We start from the raw sequence: 21,774 nt of genomic DNA on the forward strand, positions 1-21,774 counted from the left end.
TCAGCATGATGTCCTCCAAGTTCATTCATGTTATGCAGTGTTTTGCAGATTCTACATTACTCTTTAGTGTTGCATAATACTACATTGTGTTTATGTACCATAGCTTAGTTATCCATTCTTCTGCTGATGGGCACATAGGTTATTTCCATCTCTTTGCTAGTAAATAGTGCTGCAATGAACATGGGTGTGCATATATGTGTTCTTGTCCTGGCTCTCACTTCTTTAGGACATATACCTAGTAATGAGATTTCTGGCCCACCCATTTTCATGAGCTTTCAGGATTCACCAGTGATAATCCCTCTTGAATCAAGCTTCTGCTGTTGTAATGAAAGCCTTTTGAGAGATTTATTGTCTGTCCTTTCACTTTGTGTTCAGTTTCTGATCACCTCTGGAGCATCTTGATGTGTTCATTAACAAATTGAATTTGGTAAAGGCTGACTTATAGTAACCAGTCTGATTCTTGAACTCTCATTCTTTCTGTCTGGTGGACTACAAGTTTATACATACTTAAGTCTTGAAGTACTTGCAAGTTTCTTAGCAAGGTGGATAATACTGCATCCAAGACTCAGGTAGGACCCTCCCTCAGGGACTACTGCCACTTATATGGTTAAGCAAAATGACCCTTGATCAGTCTTTTACAATGGCCACATGCCCTTACTATGGAGAATTTAGAAAATCAAAGCTGTTGTGGGGTTCATTTGCTTCAAATATGGTCACTTTTATGTATAGTTGATTAGAGGCTGTTGTTTTGTTGTTATGTGCCATCAAGTCAGACCCAACTCGAAGTGACCCCTCCTTGGGTTTTTGAGGTGGTATCACTGCGGAAGTATATTTCCCAACCTTCCTTCCGAGGAGTGGCTGGTGGATTTGAACCACCAGCCTTCTGGTTAACAGTCAAGTGCCTTAGGCACCACGCTACCAGAGCTCCTGATTAGAGGCTAGGGGCTCTGGAATTAAATAGATCCAATGTGAGGGCTTTTTAAGTTGATAACAGGAAGCTTCCAAAAGATATAAAGACAGCAAATTTATGTCCCTACAGGATGCTATTTCTAAACAGGCCAAACAAATTAAAGATTCGTAATGTCAAGGAGCTCTGGCAGCATAGTGCCTAAGGCACTTGACTGCTAACCAGAAGGCTGGCAGTTCAAACCCACCAGCCACTCCTCAGAAGGAAGGTTGGGCAATCTACTTCAAGAAGGGGTCACTATGAGTCGAGTCCGACTCGATGGCAAACAACAACAATGTCAAAACTCTGCAACCTCACCAGTTACAACTCCAACAATGACCCCTTGACTTCCTTCTGCTCCTTTGGCAACTATTTCCTTTTACTCGCCTTTACCATTCTACCCCTCCAAAAATATCTTATCTGAACTCTCATATGACACTAAAGGATCTTTAGAAGAGGAAAAACTTGTTTCTGAAATGCCTTCCAAAGTTAGATAGCCATGAGAGCCTAAACTAGTCCTGGAGATGCCCTATAAAATTCAGCTTTCACTGCCGGGTATAGGCACTAGGGAAAACCCCAAAGAAACTAGCATATCTTTTGTTCCTTGGACTTGCACTGAACTACACATTAATGTTAAACATTTTCCAGTTATATAGGATTTCTATAAATTTACTAAATAATTTAAAGTTCTTACTGAAGCATATCAACTTGAGCTACCTGATCTATGTCAATTAAGCCACATGCTAGTAAGCCCTGGCAATAGTCAGATATGTTAAGAACATGCTGAATGGAAAGATAGAAAATCTTTTCTTGCTTTAGATACCAGCAAAACAGCTGAATAAATACTTAATCAGCTTAAGACAATGCAAAAAAATTTGCATGATACCCTTAAAGCAGTCTTTCAACCTGGAATTTGATAGAAATCCATTCCAGGGTACAAAAGAAGGATAAGGCTGTTTATAATTGTCAAAATAGATTATATGAAAAGATTTGTTAAACACATCATATTAGACTCAGACATTCTCAAAGCTTCAGGAGACTTTAATGCAGAATTTATATCTGGTTTTTATCCAGAACTTTCAGCTCTAGTAAAAAGACATAACATAAGTTGGAAAACCATTCATATAAAGGACATAACAAGTTTAGCTCATGAATTATCGTAAACTATGGAGACTAAAGAACCTGCTAAAACAAAAAAGGTAATAGCCTTACAACCGCAGGAGTTACAAACCCATCCCAAGGAAAAATTACCATTTCAGAAAAGAAATCATAGAAATAGCACTGAGACAGAAGCTAATGTATGCTCTTACTGCAAATATCTGGTCCTCTTTTTAAAAAGATTGCATTAAATTAAAGAACAGATTCAAAAACCTGCCAGCTAACAAAGGATCCTCTCATTAACATGAAGGGGCTCTGGGAAATTTACAGAGGCTTTTCCTATGGTAAATGAGCCCTGGTGACAAAGTGGTCAAAGCACTTGACAGCTAACCAAAAAGGTCAGTGGTTCAAATCCACCAGCCACTCCATGGGAGAAAGATGAGGCAGTCTGTTTCTTTAAAGATTTATAGCCTTGGAAACCCTATGTGGTAGTTCTACTCTGTCCTAAAGGGTTGCTATGAGTCAGAATCAATTTGATGGCAATGGTTTGGTTTGGTTTTTGCTTTTCCTATATGGTAGCACTAAACTGACAAGGCTAAACAATTGTTCAAATAAATGGGGAACTACGCAAATTTCTATTGAAATGGGTACTATCTTATCTTCTTTGAACTCCACAAGAGTACAAAAGGCCTAGCCTCAGAGCAATAAAACTTTGAAAATAGTGGGGCAAATTTTAGCTCATTCTCAACCTATGTCTAACTCTTTCAGCCCTATTGAAAATATGTACCAACTTTTTATCAGTTTACATACCCCAGCGAATTTACCAGGAAGAGATTTTTTAAATCTAAATGGAATTGTCAAATAAAAATTTCAGAAAGAGGGGAGATGCTATTAGATCTGCCTGAAACCAATCAACAGATAGGCTCTACAATAGAGAATACTATGAATGAAGAAGCCCATTTTTACTTGTTTAATAATAATGCACTTAGTTTGCCATTGTTATTGTTGTTGTTAGGTGCCACCAAGTCAGCTCTGACTCATCGTGACACTATCTGAGACAGAACAAAACACAGCCTGGTCCTGCACCATCCTGACAATCTTTGCTATGCTTGAGCCCATCGTGGCTGCCACTGTATCAATCCATCTCATTAAGGGCCTTCCCCTTTTTCGCTGACCCTCCCTCCACTTTGCCAAGCATGATATCCTTGTCCAGGGACTGGTCCTTTCTGACAATATCATCAAAGTAGGTGAGATGAAGTCTGGTCATTCTCATTTCCAAGGAGTTTTCTGGCTACACTTCTTCCAGGACAGATTTGTTTATTCTTCTGACAATCCATGGTATTTTCGGTATTCTTCACCAATACCATAATTCAAAGGCATCAATTCTTCTTCAGTCTTCCTTATTCATTGTCCAGCTCTCACATGCATATGAGACAATTCAAAATACCATGGCATAGGTTAGGCGCACCTTAGTCTTCAAAGTGACATCTTTGCTCTTTAACACTTTAAAGAGATCCTTTGCAGCATTACAAGAAATTAACTTCCCTACGTTATCCTATTCTATGAATGTCTTTCATCCATGTTTGAAAGTCTATGGACCACTGCATCTACTGATGGTCAGGTCCCATCAGCTGGACCAACTAAAATACAAATAATGTTATTGGGTTCTGTCAAACTGATTCCAACTCATAGCATACTATGTACAACAGAACGAAACACTGCCCAGTCCTGCACCATCCTCACAATCATTACTATGTTTGAGCCCATTATTTTAGCCACTGGGTCAATCTGTCCATTGAGATCTTGCCCTTTTTTTGCTGACCCTCTCCTTTTCCAAGTATGATGTCTTTCTCAAGCCTTGGTCCTTCCTGATAATATATACAAAGTATATGAGATGAAGTATCATCCTTGCTTCTAAGGAGCATTCTGGTTGTTCTTCTTCCAAGACAGATTTGTTTGTTCTTCTGCTAATCCATGGTATATTGAATATTCTTCACCAACACCATAATTCCAACGTGTCAGTTCTTCAGTCTTCTTTATGCATTGTCCAGCTTTCGCATTTATTTTAGGCAATTAAAAATACCAAGGCTTGGATCAGGCAAACCTTTGTCCTCAAAGTGACATCTTTGCTTTTTAACACTTTAGAGAGGTCTTTTGCAGCAGATTTTCCCAATGCAACTACATAATCCTTTAACTTCTTGATGGCTGCTTCCATGGGCATTGATTGTGGATCCAGGTAAAATGAAATCCTTTACCATTTAAATCTTTTCTCTCTTTATCATGTTGTTGCTTATTGGTCCAGTTGTGAAGATTATTGTTTTATTTATATTGAGGTTTAATCCATACCAAAGGCTATAGTCTTTGATCTTCATCAGTAAGTGCTTCAAGTCCTCTTCACTTTCAGTAAGTAAGATTGTGTTATCAACATATTGCAGGATGTTAATGAGTCTTCCTCCAGTCCTTATGTGTGTTCTTCCTAATATGTGCATCTTCTCAGATTATTTGCTCAGCATACAAAGTGAATAAATATGGTACAAAGATACAACTATGACACATACTTTTCCTGATCTTAAACCACACAATATTCTCTTGTTCTGTTCCAATGACTGTCTCTTAGTCTATGTACAGGTTTCACTTGAACATAATTAAGTGTTCTAGAATTCCCAGTCTTTGCCATGTCATCCATAATTTGCTTTGATCCACACACTTGAACGTCTTTACATCATCAATAAAACACAGGTAAATATCTTTCTGGTATTCTCTACTTTCACCCCCAAGATCTATCTGACATCAGCAATGATAGTCCTCATTCCATGTCCTCTTCTGAATCTTGCTTGAATTTCTGGAAGTTCCTTGTCAGTGTACAGCTGCAATCTTTTCTGAATTATCTCCACAAAATTTTACGCTATATGATATCAATGAGAAATCCATAGATAACTCTAAACCTTTACCTAACATTTCACAACACCCTTTAAAACAAGAAGTTAAGGAAGGACTTGTTTCTAAAATTCAAGATTTTTGGCTAAAAAAAATTGATAATTCCTTGCAACAGTCCCTGCAATACACCAGTGTTCCCTGTTAAGAAACCAAACAGTTGAGGCTGGAGATTTGTAAAGGACCTCTAGGCCATTAACTGCATAGTAATTCTTAATTTTTTTTTTACATGAATCCAAAGTCAATGCACATGGAAGCAGCAGTAAAGAAATCAAATGACATATTACATTAGACAAACCTGCTGCAAAAGACCTCTTTAAAGTATTAAAACACAAATATGTCACTTTGAAGACTAAGGTGCACCTGACCAAAGCCATGGTATTTTCATTCACTTCATATCCATGTGAAAGCTGGACAATGAATAAAGAAGACTGAAGAAGAATTGATGTATTTGAACTACGGTATTGATGAAGAATACTGAATATACCATGGATTGCCAGATGAACAAATAAATCTGTCTTGGAAGAAGTATAGCCAGCATGTTCCTTAGAAGCAAGGAAGGAGAAACTTCTCTCATGTACTTTGAACATGTTATCAGGAGGGACCAGTCCCTGGAGAAGGACATCAAGGTTGGTAAACTAGAGCATCAGCAGAAAAGAAGACCTCAACAATGTAGATTGACACATGGCTGCCACAATGGTCTCAAATGTGGTAGCAATTGTGAGGATGGTGAAGGACCAAGCAGTGTTTCATTCTGTACACAAGGTCACTATGAATTGGAACCAACTGAATGGGACCTAATAACAATAACAAAAATTCTTAGATTTCCAGTAGTCCCCAATCCTCACTTGTTTCTTTCTAACGTACCATCTAAAGCAACTCACTTTACATTGGTCAATTTTTGCAATGCTTTTTTTAAAAAAACACTTTATTGTGGTTGTGTAAAAATTTACAGAGCAAATTAGTTTTCCATTCAACAATTTATACCAATTTGTGTGTGTGTGTGTGACATTAGTTGCAATCCCCTCAATGTAATAGCATTCTTCCCACTACCTCTCTGGGTCCCCCAATTTCATTCACCCATCTTTCCCTGCCCCCTTTCTGTCTTCTGTGTGTTGCTTGGTTGAAAGATGATATCTGAGTGTGGGTTCAGTTGCAGGTTTAAAGAGTGTCTAAGGAGTTCTGGTAGCGTAGTGCCTAAGGCACTTGACTGCTAACCAGAAGGCTGGCAGTTCAAACCCACTAGCCACTCCTTGGAAGGAAGGTTGGGCAATCTACTTCCATAGTGATACTGCCTCAGAAACCCAAGAAGGGTCACTATGAGTCGGGTCCTACTCGATGGCACACAACAACAACAAGGACCATAGTTTTGGGAGTTCTACCAGTCTCTCTGTCTTTTTTATGATTTTGAATTTTGTTCTACATTTTCTTCCCACTCTTTCCAGGGCCTTCTATCATAATAATGATTAGAGTGATCTATAGTGGTAGTCAGGCACAATCTACTTCTTCTGCTCTCAGGCAAGTGGAGGCAGTGATTCATGTGGTCTATTAGCACTTTGGGCTAACTGTTTCCTTGAATCTCCAATTTTCTTCACACTTCTTTGCTCCAGGAGCTCTGAGAAAATAGCAGTTAGTGCATTCAGCTGCTAACCAAATGTTTGGCCATTCAAACCCAAGAGCTACTGCATGGGAGAAAGATGAGGCAGTCTGCTTCTGTAAAGATTTATAGCCTTGGAAACCCTATGGAGCAGTTCTACTCTGTCCAATAGGGTTGTGATGGTTATGTTTGTGTGTCAACTTGGCTGGGCCTGGTTGAGTGGCTGGGCAGCTGGTGGTAGTATTCCCCATGATGAGACTAGCAATCATCACCCTGGTGGAATCTATCACAAGCAGCTGAGTAGCTGCCTTTGGGATGTGGTCTGCTTCCCGCATATAAGGAGAAGCCTTGGGAATGGTCTCTAGCCTATGGCATGTTTTGACCCTGCATGTAGCTGTGTCATTGCTCAGCAGCCTGCTATGTTCTGCTGACCCGAGGACTTACAATGGACCTAAGTTAATGGCCTGCCCTTGTGGTTTGGTAACATCGGGACTGTGCCTTTTTACTTGTCAACCTTGGGGCTTCTCAGCCTCAGCAGCCAGAAACTGTCTGAAGAAATGCCTCAAGCTCCAGTGGGCCAGGAACAGGAGGCAGAGCCAGACCCAAAGGTTGAGGGGCTTTCACCCATCCCCTAGAGCCTGGCACTTTGAGCTTGGACTTAAAGCCTCCAAACTGTAAGAGAGTAAACTCCTGTTTGTTCAGGCCATCCCATTTTTGGTATATTTCTTGTCAGAGCAGCACTAGGTAACCAGAACAAGGGTCACTATGAGTTGGGATCAACATGATGCCAGTGAGTGGGTTTTTCTTTGCCCCAGACAGGAAGTTTGCATTTTTTTGTTTGTTTGTTTTTTTCATTTGTAAGCATCCCAGTTCATCCAGACAGCCAATACTTATTCACTTTCGCTTGAAAGGAACAACAATTCACATGGACCATAATACCTCAAGGCTGTACAGAGTCTCTAACCTACTCTTCTCAGATTTTACATGTTAATTTGCAACCTCTACAGTTTACTCAAGTGTCTACATTATTGTGTCAACAATTTACTATTATGTTCTAAACTCTAACAGGCATTCCTTACTGATTGTTACATTTGGCCATAGGAGGGCACAAGGCCTCCAAAGAAAAATTGCAATTAGCTCAATCTTTAAAATACTTAGGCACAGTATTGCAGAAGAATAAGTAACAATAGACCCCCAAATAAAGGAAACTATGTTAGCTTATCTTACCCTCAGTACCAAAAAAACTGTGTAGAGGATTTCTAGGATTCAGTTATAACAAAACTTGGATACCTAATTGTTCTCTGCTGGCTTAACCTCTACACCATTATCTAAAGAGTTCAGAGCCTGACCTCTACCAGTTTTACAAGGATGGCCAAAAGACAATCACTCAACTAAAAGAAGCACTTATTAACACTTCTGCTTTAGGATTTCAACTTAGATCTTTCACTTTTTATACATGAAATTTCTAGAAATGCTTTTGGTGTCCTTAAAACATATCTAGTAATATATCAAACAGTGTTTCACTGCTATTCATAAGGTTTTTACTGGCCAATAGTTTGAGAAGTGGATGGCTCCTTCTCGCTTCTGAATCTGTCTTAGCCTCAAAGCTCCACTGAAACTTCTCCACCATGGGTGACCCTGATGATATTTGAAATACCAGTGGCATAACCTCCAACCTTACAGCAACATGCAAGTTCTGAAACATTGTCAGATATAGTGCTGGAAGATGAGCCCCTCAGGTCAGAAGTCACTCAAAATACAACTGGGGAAGAGCTACCTCCTCAAAGTAGAGTAAATCTTAATGATATGGATGGAGTAAAGCTTTTGGGGCCTCTATTTGCTGACGTAGCACAACTCAAAATGGGAAGAAACAGCTGAAAATATCCATTAATAATAGGAACATGGAATGTGTGAAGTATGAATCTAGGAAAATTGCAAGTTGTCAAAAATGAAATGGAACATATGAAGATCAATATCCCAGGTATTAGTGAGCTGAAATGGACTGAATTTGGCTACTTTGAATCAGACAACTGTATGATCTACTATGCCGGGAATGACAAATTGAAGAGGAATGGTGTGTTATTCATTGTCACAAAAAAATGTTTTAAGATCTATCCTGAAGTACAATGCTGTCAGTGATAGAATAATATCCATGCACTTATAAACAAGACCAGTTAATACTACTATTATTCAAATTATGCACTGTAGTAGTTAAGTTTGTGTATCAACTTGAATGGGCCTGGTTGAGTGGCTGGGCAACTGATGTAGCATTCCCCATGATGAGACAGGTAATCAACTCCATGGTGGAACCTACTGTGAGCAGCTGAGTAGTTGCCCTAGGGATGTGATCTTCTTCCTGTATATAGGGAAAAGCCTTGTGGAATGGTCTCTAGCTTATGGTATGCTTGAACTTTGCATGTAGCTGAGTCATTGTTCAGCAGCCTGCCATGCTCTGAAGATCCTGGTACTTCCAATGGACTTGAATCAATGGCCTGCTGTGTGGTTTGGTAACATGGGGACTGTGCCACTTTATTAGTCAACCTTGGGCTTTTTAGCCTTAGCAACCAGTAGCTGCCTGATGATGCCTCTAGATTCAGTGGGCTAGGAGCAAGAGGCAGAAATAAAGCCCAAAAGGTTGAGGGGCTGTCAAACAGCCCCTTGGGCTTTTTGACAGCCCCTCAACATTTTGGGCTTTAGAGCCTGGCACTTTGAACTCAGACTTCTAGCCTCCCAAAATGTAAGAGAATAAACTCCTGTTTGTCAAGCCATCCCATTTATGGTATATTCCTGTTAGAGTAGCACTAGGTAACCAGAACATGCACCAACCACCAAAGCCAAAGAAAAGGAAATTAAAGAGTTTTACCAATGTTTGCAGTCTGAAATTGGCCAAAGATGCAATCAAGATGTATTGATTATTACTGGTGATTGGAATGTGAAAGATGGAAACAAAGAAAGGTCACTGGTGGTGATTCTTCTTAGTGATAGAAATGATGCCAGAGATCGCATGATAGAATTTTGCAAAACCAACAACTTATTCATTGCAAATACCTTTTCTCAACAACATAAATGGTGACTATGCATGTTGACCTCACCAGACAGAATAAACATGAACAGATAGACTACATATGTGGAGAGAGGCAATAGAGAAGTTCAATAAATTCACCCAAAACAAGGCCAGGAGCTGACTGTGGAACAGACCATCAATTGCTCGTATGTAAGTTCAAGTTGAAGCTAAAGACAATTAAAACAAGTACAAGAGAGCCAAAATACAACCTTGATTATATCCCACCTGAATTTAGAAACCATATGAAGAACAGATTTGATGCATTGAACATAAATGACTGAAAACCAGACTAATTGTGGGATGATATCAAGAACATCATACGTGAAGAAAGCAAAAAGTCATTTAAAAGACAGAAAGGTAAGAAAAGACCAAAATGGATGTCAGAAGAGACTCTGACACTTGCTCTTGAATGGAGAGTAGCTAAAACAAATGGAAGAAATGACAAGATAGAAGAGCTGAACAGCAGATTTCAAAGATCAGCTTGAGAAAACAAAGCCAATTATTATAATGAAATGTGCAAAGACCTGGAGTTGGAAAACCAAAAGAGAACAATATACTCAGTATTTCTCAAGCTGAAAGAACTGAAGCAAAAATTTAAGCCTCAAGTTGCAATACTGAAACTATGCACAAAATACTGAATAATACAGGAAACATCAAAAGAAGATGGAAGGAATACACAAATTCACATACCAAAAATAATTAGTCAATGTTCATCTATTTCAGGAAGTAGTATATGATCAAGAACCAATGGTATTGAAGGGAGAAGTCAAAGCTGCACTGAAGGAATTGGCAAAAAAAATAATAAATAAATAAATAATAAGGTTTAAGGAATTGATGGAATACCCATTGAGATGTTTCAACAAATGGATGCTGCACTGGAGGCACTTACTCATTTATGCCAAGAAATTTGGAAGACAGCTACTTGGCCAACCGATTGGAAGAGATCCATATTTGTACCCATTCCAAAGAAAGGTGATGCAACAGAATACAAAAATTATGGAACAATGTCAATATCACATGCAAGTAAAATTTTGCCAAAGACAATTCAAAAACAGTTGCAGCTATATATTGACAAGGAACTTCCAGGAATGGAAGCTGAATTCAGAAGAGGATGTGGAGTCACGGACAGATATCATTACTGATGTTGGATGGATCTTGGCTGAAAGCAAAGAATACCAGAAAGATGTTTACATGTATTTCATTGACTAAGCAAAAGCATTTGACTCCGTGGTTCATAACAAATTATGGATAACATTGAGAAGAATGGAAATTCCAGAATACTTAATTATGCTTGAGGAACTTGTACATACACCAGGAGGCTGTTGTTCGAACAGAACAAGAACAAGGGGATACTTCATAGTTTAAAATCAGGAAGGGATAGACTACATATGTAGAGAGAGGCAATAGTCCAAGAAGCTGGACTATATGAAGAATGAGGCATCAGTTTTGGGGGAAGACTAATTAACCACCTGAAATACACAGACAACACAATCTTGCTTGCTGAAAGTGAGGATGATTTGAAACCCTTATTGATGAAGATTAAAGACTAGAGTCTGTAGTATGGACTACAACTCAACATAAAGAAAATTAAAATCCTCATAACTAGACCAATAAGCAGCATCACGATAAATAGAGAATAGATTGAAGTTGTCAAAGATTTCGTATTACTTGGTTACACAGCGAACACCAATGGAAGTAGCAGTCAAGAAATCAGATGACATATTGCACTGGGCAAATCTGCTGCAAAAGACCTATTTAAAGTGCTGAAGAGCAAACATGTCTCTTTGAGGACTAAGGTATACCTAACTCAAGCCATTGGTATTTTCAATCACCTCATATGCCTGTCAAAGCTGGACAATGAATAGGGAAGACTGAAGAGTTGAAGCTTCTGAGTTGTGGTGTTAGTGAAGAACATGCAAAGTACCATGGACTGCCAGAAGAACAAACCAATCTGTCATGTAAGAAGTGTAGCAGAATGCTCCTTGGAAGTGAGAATGGCCAGACTTTGTCTCACCTACTTTGGTCTTGTTGTCAGAGGGACCATTCCCTGGAGAAGGATATCATGCTTGGTAAAGTGGAGTGTCAGCAAAAAAGGGGAAGAGCCTTAACAAGAAGGATTGACACAGTGACAGCAATGATAGTAGGCTCAAGTAACAATGATGGTGAGTCTGGTGCCAGATCAGGCAATACTTTGTTCTATTGTACCTAGGATTGCTATGAGTTGGAGCTGACACAACAGCACCTAATAACCACTCAAAAACATAGAGGACAACAAAGACCCATTGTCTATTATAGCATCCAGTTGGACCCCATCACTGAAGGCTACCCTCCTTGCCTTAGAACAGTCACTGAAACCACCAGGCTTGTTAAGACCACATCAGATACATTTTTTGGATATTTTCTTGATGTGTATATTCTTCATGAAGTGTCAGTCATCTTAAATTCAACTTTGACTCAACATCTTTCAGCCAGCAGACTGACTTCTTATGAAGTTCCTCTTTTAGCTGCTTCTAATGCTTCATTGGAGCTCTGGTAGCATAGTGCCTAAGGCACTTGACTGCTAACCAGAAGGCTGGCGGTTCAAACCCATCAACCACTCCTTGGAAGGAAGATGGGGCAATCTACTTCTGTAGTGATACTGCCTTGGAAACCCAAGGAGGGGTCGCTATGAGTCGGGTCCGACTTGACGGCACATAACAACAACCACAACAATGTTTGATTACATACTGTAAACTCTCTAAAACCAGCTACGTTGTTATCTCCAACTAATGATAATGACGTCCACCTCATGATTGCTTAAAACTTAGAAAACAGCTTTTACCCCTGAGGCAAGATTTAGAAGAAAAATGTTTTATTAAATCCTAATTTGATTTTATTTGTTAATGGGTCATATTTAAAGCCAAACATACCAGATCTCATTGCCAGGAGGGATACGCTAAGACACCCTCCACTGAGGTCTTTCAAAGTGGCACCCTTCCTGATGTCATTTCAGCTCAACAAGCTAAACTGATCACATTCATGACGGCTTGTAAATTGGCTTCTGGATAGTCAGTAAATATTTTTACAGACTTGAAGTGTGAATTTGAGGGTGTTCATGATTTGGGTATGTTATGGAAACAGAGAGGGTTTTGACCTCCTGTGGAAATCAGATTAAAAATGCCCTCTTACTAGGAAACCTCTTAGAAACCATTTTGCTCCACTCCAAGGTTTCTGTAATTAAAATTCAAAGATGGCATCCTCATTCATGACGATGATCCCCGCCCCCTTGCAATCATGATGAAAAGGAGGAATGCCTATCAAAATTTGATCCAAAAGAAATTTCAAAGTCACTTTTTAAACATCAATTGAGTTTTGGAGTTCACCCCCTAGAAAAAATTAGAGAATGGGAGCAGGCTAGCTGTTATCAGGATTCAACCCTTGAGTTGTGGACTGAGCCTAATAACAAACCCATTTTGCCAGAATACTTGCATGTTCTTATGGTTCAAAATTATTGGCTTGATAATACAGGAATAACAAACAACTAATGAACTAACAAGGGAGTTAGAAAATCATTGGTGGGGAGATTTCTCCACTCCCGTGGACTATGTATTTGCCCACAGCTTTAAGAGTCACATTCCTCCTTGTTTCAAAGCTGTCAACATTTCTCACAAATTTTTAACAGTCTTATTATAAGTTCTGGGGAACAATTTGGATGGTAAACAAACTTTTAATATGCTTACAGAAAATACCCTCTAGGATTGGAGAAGTGGCCTTAAAGGATTTTTTTTGAACATCAAAAATCAGCCCAACATGACCTGATGAAATTGGTAAGTGGAGAAAACAAGGATATTCCCAGTGATCCACCACTGTGATATGGATGGGTCCTGATGAGAACCTGGTTCTCCCTAAATCCCTGCAGACCTCTGCACTGGAGGTACTGCATATTAATACTCACACAAGAAGAGATAAAAACCAAAAAACCAAACTCACTGCCATCGAGTCAGATCCGACTCATAGCGACCCCTCCTAGTGACCTGCCTGGGTTTCCCAGGCGGTATCACTATGGAAGTAGATTGCCCAATCTTCCTTCCAAGAAGTGACTGGTCGGTTTGAACCGCCAGCCTTCTGGTTAGCAGTCAAATGCCTTACACACTATGCTACCAGAGAGATAAGATGTCAGAAATTTTGAAGAAATATTGATGGGGGCACTTTTATGACTCTACTGAGCAAGGGCCTTCCCTATGTCCTATTTGTTCTCAATTTAATTCTGGTAAACCTTATAAAGTCCACCTGGGAGATTCCCATTGCCTTTAGGACCTATGCTTGAATGATTGATTTCATCCAACCTCCACTCTCAAAGGGTTACACTTTTGTGTTGGTAATGATTTGCAGATTTTTCTCACTGGACAGAACCTTTCCCCACTGGTCAAGCTACTGCTGCTTTTGTAGCTAAGAAATTTCTCAAGAATATTATTCCCACCTAGGGAACCTTAAGAGTCCTTTGCAATGACCAAGACACCCATTTTACTGGACAAATCATTGAGATGTGCAAAGTTTTCTTATTTTTCAGAGATTTCATTGTCCCTACCACTCTCAATCTTCTTGTTTAGTTGAAAGAACTAATGGTATAATAAAAACTCAACTAGCCAAGCTTTCAAAATCTCCACAATTGTCTTGGACTAAAGTGTTGCTTCTGGCCCTTTTAAATTTAAGAACTACTCTTTTTGGACTAAGCAGCCCTGGTGGTACAGTGGTTAAGGCACTCAGCTCCTAACCAAAAAGTCAGTGGTTGCTATTCATAAGAGGCTCCATTTTATAATTGAGGAAAAAGCACTAAGTGGATCATTGAGGTGTTCCTTTGGTCATAAGACTAGATAAAAATAAATATATTAAAACAAAATAAAAATACATGATAATATGAGCCTTTACCAACAATAGTATTATTGTTATGCACATATGGATATTGCCTATTAAGCAAAATAAATACAAAATATTAAGGTTGCCAGATTTAGAACAAAATACAGATGCCCAGTTAAATTTTTTTTCCCATCATTTGCTATTTATTTAGAACATATCTTCCAAATAATATGTGTTATATTAGAAATTGTGTAAGATGATTCATTGTTGTGTGGAAAAAATACTGGAAAATATTATGTGTTTTATAATGTTCATAATGTTGTTTATATGTACTGTCAAGTCTGACCCAACTCATAGCGACAACCCCTCCTTGGGTTTCTGAGGTGGTATCACTATGGAAGTAGATTGCCCAACCTTCCTTCCGGGGAGTGGTTGGTGGATTTGAACCACCAGCCTTCTGGTTAGCAGTCAAGTGCCTTAGGCACTACACTACCAGAGCTATTAGTACATATTAACCCGTTGCCACTCAGTTGATTCCAACTCATGGTGACTCCACATCTGTCAGAGAACTATGGTGCACAGGGTTTTCAGTGGCTGATTTTTTTAGAAGTACATCACTGGGTCTTTGTTCTGAGATGCCTCTAGGTAAACTTGAATCTCTTACCTTTCTGTTAGCAGCCAGTTCATTAACAGTTTGCACCACCCAGGGACTCCTTAGTATACGTGACAATATGTAATTGATAAATGCATCACCCCTTGGTCAGTTTGTCATAATGTGGTGGATTGTGTGTTGCTATAATGCTGGAAGTTATACCACTAGTTTTCCAAGTGCCAGCAGGGTCACCCTTAGTGGAAGGTTTCAGTCTAAGACAGACTAGGAAGAAAGGCCTGGCGATCTACATCCAAAATAATCAATGGAACCTCTGTGAAGCACAATTCTATTCTGACATATCTCTGATCACTACAGAATACTGTCTGATATAGTGCTGGAAGATGAGCCTCCTGAGTTGGAAAACCTCAAAATGGACAGTGGCTCAAAAATGGACTCAATTGCGAGATGAAGCAGGTCACTGTGAGTTGGAGCCAACTCAACAAGTAGCAACAAAAATTGATAACAAAAACATGTACTTGGGGTCATTATGGCCACTTTTTTTTTTTTTTTTTTAAGATGAGCAGTGTTTGGAGACTATTGATTTAAAAAAACTTCAACCAATCATACTAAACAAGGAATTGTTTCAAATGGATTTTTCATAAAGGCAAATTTGTAGATTAAGGTTCTCAATTGACTTCAACCAATCTATTAGTCCATTTACTTTTTTTGATGGAATGTAATCAATTACTTTCTCTACTCTGTACACAAGTAAATCATTCTTACTTTCCCACTTCTAAATTCAATGTCAAAAATTTGGACAACCCCAAACTTGTTTAAAAATGTAAATTAATTTTGAAACTAATTTAATAACCCTTGATATACCCCCTGAGAGCTTTAAAATTATAATAAGAGAAATGGGTTCCAAATATGAGGGAAAATATTTAAATAATCAGTATCAGTTTTAAGCAATTTGTTTTTGCTGTTACTGTTAAAATAAAATTGCTACACTTCTGCTAAGAAATCTAATAGACATAGTTTGCACTGAATGGGATTTTCTGTTAGTTGATGTCATAGAAAGACAACCACTGGAGTTGCAGATTTTCAAGGGTACTAGCACAAATCAGTTTTTTGATAGGTTTTTGTATCATTAATAAGCATTGCCTCTGATTACAGAAATACAAATTGTATGTGTTGAAAATATTTTGACCATAATTTTTTTTTTTTTTTTTGGTTTGGTTGGAGTTTGGTTTTTTTTTAGCTTTTTTTTTAAATTTTATTTTGATTTGGGTGAAGATTTACAGAGTAAATTCACTTTTCATACAGCAGTTCACATATACTTTGTCTCATGTCATTGAACAAAATTTACAATGCAACAGCTCCCCTCCCACTTCTTCCCCACAGCCACCTCTTCCCAGTGTCTATCCCTCCATACTCTTCTGCGCCCTGAGCTCTCTCCCTGTGCATAAGCAGCCCTTCTTTCTCCCATGATTGTTCTCTCCAGGGTGTGTGTCTACTTGAGGTAAATGTTTAACTCACATGCCTGTACTTTGTTTGGCTGGAAACCACAGGTGTGGGTTCAATTCCAGACCTGAAGGGTAGCTAGGGGCCATAGTCTCAGTGGTTCCACCAGGCTCTATTGGACCAGCAAACCTGGTCCCCACCTTCTTTTTTTTTTTTTGCCTCCAAATGATTTTGAGTTTTGTTCCACATTGTTCTCCCTCTCTATGCAGGATCTCCTACATCCCTACCAAGTGGATGACAGTTTGACCATAATTTTTAATGTTATAAAAATATCATCAGAGAAACCCAAACTCATCTCAGTCAAGTCGATTCAAGTTTGTGACTCACAGTGACCCCATAGGACAGAATAGAACTGCACCATAGGGTTTCCTAGGATGTAATCTTTACAGAAAGAGTTCTGGTGGTGCAGTGGTTAAAGTGCTTGGCTGCTAACCGAAAGGTCAGTTGTTCAAATCCACTAGGCACTCTGCAGAGAGAAAGATGTGCCAGTCTGCTTCCACCAATAACGACCCCTCCTTGTGTTTCCAAGGTGGTATATCTGCAGAAGTAGATTGCCCAATCTTCCTTCCAAGGAGTGGCTGGTGGATTTGAACCACCAGACTTCTGGGTAGCAGTCAAATGCCCTAGGCACTATACCACCAGAGCTCCCCTGTAAAGATTATAGCCTTGGAAACCCTATGGGGCACTTCTGCTTTGTCCTACAGGGTAGCCATGAGTCAGATCAACTTGATGGCTATGAGGTCTGGAATCTGTAAGGGAGCACATTGCCAGGTGGTTTTGTGGAGTTGCTGGGTGGGTTTGAGTTACTCACCTTTCAGTTAGCAACCAAGTATTTAACCACCATCACAAAACTCATCAGGATTTTCAATACTGGCAGTCCCTGAGTACAAATGAGATCCATTCATATTTGTGTTTTTGAGTATTTGTATGTAAGTTGAAAACAGGGGCATATAGTTCTCACTGTGGTGGTGTAGTGCCTAAGGCATTTGCTGCTGACCATAAGGCTGGTGGTTCAAACCTGCCAGCCACTCCTCAGAAGGAAGATTGGGCAATCTACTTCCATAGTGACCCCTGCCTCAGGAACCCAAAGAGGGGTCACTATGAGTTGGATCCAACTCAATGGTAGTGAGGTCTTTTTTTTTCAGTGCAAAAAAAAAGTTTGAAGTTTTCAATGATTTAAAGGCTGCAAATGCTGTAAGTGAAAGTGCTGTGCGTAGGGACTGGTTCAATACTTTCAAAGTAAGGGCAATTTTACATAACATTAAGGTGCAAGTAGGAGTTGTCTTTAAGTCTGATGTTGATGATTTAAGGATTGCCTATCGATGGCAGTGGGTTTGGGTATATAGCATTTTTCCAAATGTGGAAAAAAAAAAGGAGCAATAATTAAAGATAAAATCAAACCACACTTAGAAACTACTAATAAGATTAATAATAATAACTTTAAAAACAATAAAAATATTAATAGCAGCTAACACTTAATTGAGTGCTTACTACATGCCTGACTCTTGTGTACTTTACATGTCTTAATTTAGTGGGTTTCACCACAGGCTGCCTGTTAGAATCACCAAGGGAACTTAAAAATTAAAAAATAAATAAAATAAACTTACACCTGCATTCACCTCCAAAAAAGATTGTGATCCAGACTGACAAGAGTGGTCAAGATTGAAAACAAATACATTAAAACAATCCTGACATCAAATCTAGAAAGAGGGTATAATTATCTTTGCTTTACAGTGTGGAAAGTGAAATAAATGTTTCACAAGCATCAGTGTTGAGAGCTGAACCCAGCCAGCCAGTCTGACTGCAACATTTAAAGTCTTTACCACTAAGCTAGAGGACAGTGGTCCTTCAGGGGTAGGCTTCATCGCTTCTATGCAAGAGACTTAGTGGTACAATGGTTAAGTGCTCAGCTGCTAACCAAAAAGTTCTCACTTTAAATCCACCAGCAGCTCTGTAGGAGAAAATATCTGGCAATCTGTTCCTGTAAAGATTATAGCCTGGGAAGCCCTATGGAGTAGTTCTACCTTGTCCTATAGGGTGGCTGTGAATCAAAATCCACTCGTTGGCACACAAAAACAGTATGCAGGCAAGTTGGGTTCAATTCCCAGCCAGAACCTCATGCACAGCCACCACTCTTCTGTCAAGGGAGCCTTGTGTATTGCTGTGATGTGCAACAGCTTTCAGTGGAGGATCCAAGCTAAGACAAACTAGGAAGAAAGGCCTGGCAATCTACTTCTGAAAATCACCTAATTAAAATCCTGTGGATAATCTGGATTCTCATTGTACACGGGGTCACCATGAATAGTTAGCCCTCAGCAATAACAATCACCCAGGTTATGTGTCAACTTGGCTGGGCCTGGTTAAGTGGCTGGGCAGCTGGATGTAGCTATTCCCCATGATGAGACTGATAATCAAGTCCATGGTGGAATCTACTGTGAGCAGCTAAGTAGCTGCCTTAGGGATGTGGTCCGCTTCCAGTATATAAGTAGATGCTTTGAGAAAGGTCTCTGAGCTTTTTGGCTCCCTTGGACCTTGCATGTAGCCACGTCGTCATTCAACAACCTGCCATGTTGTCTGCCAATCTTGAGACTGTTTCTGGACCTGAACTAGTGGCCTGCTGTGTTGCTTGATAATCTTGGGATTGTGCCATTTTACTTGTCAACCTTGGGTTTGTCAGCCTCAGCAGGCAGCAGCTGCTGGACTTAAGAAAAACCTCTAGCTCCAGTGGGCCAGGAGCAAGAGGCAGAGATGAAGCCCAGGGTCAAGGGCCCTTCACCCTACCCCTAGAGCTGGCACTTTGAACTTGGACTTCTAGGCTCCTAAATTGTAAGAGAATAAATCCCTGTTTGTTAAAGCCATCCACTTCTGTTATAGCAGCACTAAAGAACCAAAACACTATACTACTCCTAGAAGACCAGAAACCTCCATATATTTTGGGGATGCTTTCTTTCATATGGGAGCTCTGGTGGTGGTGTGGTTAAAGTATTGGGCTGCAACCCAAAATGCTTGGTGGGAGAAAGATGAGGCTGTCTGCTCCCTTAAAGATTTACAATCTTGGAAACCCTCTGTGGCACTTTTACTGTGTCCTATAGGGTTGTTGGGAGCTCTGGTAGCATAGTGCCTAAGGCACTTGACTGCTAACCAGAAGGCTGGCGGTTCAAACCCACCAGCCACTCCTCGGAAGGCAGGTTGGGCAATCTACTTCCATAGTGATACTTCCTTGCCAACCCAAGGAGGGGTTGCTATGAGTTGGGTCCAACTCGATGGCACACAACAACAACAACATAGCGTTGTTATGAGTTGGAATTGACTTAACGGCAGTGGGTTTTCTTTTATATGCTATGCATATAAATCATCTCTGTAATTCCTTTGCAGTAATTTTTTTTTTTTTTGCATGACCTTGGTTGAAAAAATAAACAAGACCCTGATCATGGAATTACTCTGGTTGGCACATGACTGGGAAGCTGATAAAGCCATAGCCAGTGCTGAAATCAATCATTTCACTGTTGACTGTTAAAACTTATCTACCCAATAGGCTAATTCAGTGCCCCAAGATTCCTCCTGCAACCAGTTCTCCCTGTACTTCTTTCTCATATAAATACTGCAGGTACGCAAGCAGGAACACTTCCTTTCCTCAGCTGATATTTCTCTGCTTGTGCAACTAGGCTTGAAAGTTCAGAAGCCACTTGCCAGCAGTTTTCTTTACTGTTCTCCTCACCTACAGTAGCTCAAATAAAAGTCCACAGAATACTCAGTCAGTTTTTAAAAAGAATAGAAAGAAAGCTTAATTCTGTGTGGCTATCACTTGGCTTATCCAGCTAGTAGTCACATAACCACCTTGCATCAATTTACCTGAATCCTGTCAGACCACAATGCATTCTTCCTGCTTGGTCAGGCTGGCAGCAGAGGTGATTCTGTCTCAGTGCCAAGGACAAGAAAAAAGGCAAGAAGAATTTCAATGAGGGAAATAGACTATGGAACCATATTTATTTAGAGAGGAGAAAGAAACATTATATTCTGAAATGCAAGGGGTGACAGGTTGTAACCCAGGCAATTATCAGCTAACTTGAGACTTGGAGTGATCTGCAAGGAACAAGGGAGCAAAGAGGCAGAGAGTCATGAAGTGACATCCAGACATTCTATACTTCATGGGATCTGAGCCATGTCACCACACTAATCAAATGAAGCACCTCTCAGCAGGATTTGATCAGAGACTTAGGCACGACCTAAAGGCCAAGAAGATATTTATTAAGCTCGGTGAAAGCTTGACAGTGTGAACCTACCCAGAGCACTGCAAAAGAAAGACCTGGGGATCTGCTTCTGTGGAAATTACAGCCTAGAAAACCCTATGGGGCAGTTCTACTCTGTCACATGGGGTCGCTATGAGTGAAAAAAATCTCCTTGACTGCCCCTAACAACAACCCACAACATCTGCCGGCCTCTATGCTCAGTGGCCTGCTTCTCAGTGGCCTGCTTTACTTGTTATGTGATCCCACAACAACCCTGAAAGGCAAGTATTATTATGTTTCCAGTGATATTCAACTCTTAAATGGGCAGCTTGGGTTTGAAATTTATCTGTTTGCTTCTAACACCTATGTTTTTTCCACTCTGTCTCTCTCAGTGACAAGGAAGAAAGATGAGAGGGAATGTCAGGGCAGCTCGTGTCCTAATGGGTGGAAATGGATGCTTTGTCTGAGTTTGAAGACTCATGCATAGATAAAATAAAATAAATCAGCTGAGAGTGAGAGAAGAGAGAGAGAGAAAGGTTTCTCAGGAAAGGACTTGAGGCAGGATTGTCAATATTTGCATTCAGGGAAATTCTTGTTTTCTCTTGATTTAAAATTGCATTTAATACAGAGGAAGAATGTTGTTTATTTACCCATTGCCATTTCTAAACAGCTTTCAAAGTTACAGTGCACCTGTTACTCAAACACCAGCACTAAGTCAGAGATTCAGAAATAGCAGAAGAGGGAGGGGAGGGGAGTTAAGTTTAAACTTAAGTTACTCTTCACAAGGATAGAACTACGGTTTGTTCACTATTCCCTCCATATTTTTTTTACTGACATTAACACCTGCTGAGTTCTTACACAAAGTTGCCAGAAAGAAGAATTTTTCCCCACTTGGTGGCTTAAATGGAGAGCGTTATAAAATAATAAAAATAACAAGCTTCCCCAATTTCCTATAAA

General features: G+C 39.7%; 1 protein-coding gene across 1 annotated transcript in view; it reads right to left on the minus strand.

Moving 5' to 3' along the window:
- EGF (epidermal growth factor) overlaps positions 1–21,774 on the minus strand; it is a 174,550-nt gene that overhangs the window by 152,334 nt on the left and 442 nt on the right. The window contains 1 exon segment of the mRNA XM_007940782.1: positions 20,200–20,306. Within this exon segment, the coding sequence (XP_007938973.1) occupies positions 20,200–20,306 (107 nt within the window).

Source organism: Orycteropus afer, unplaced genomic scaffold (genome assembly GCF_000298275.1).
Source record: "Orycteropus afer afer isolate SDZICR_OR568_19922 unplaced genomic scaffold, OryAfe1.0 scaffold00071, whole genome shotgun sequence".
Lineage (NCBI taxonomy): Eukaryota > Metazoa > Chordata > Mammalia > Tubulidentata > Orycteropodidae > Orycteropus > Orycteropus afer.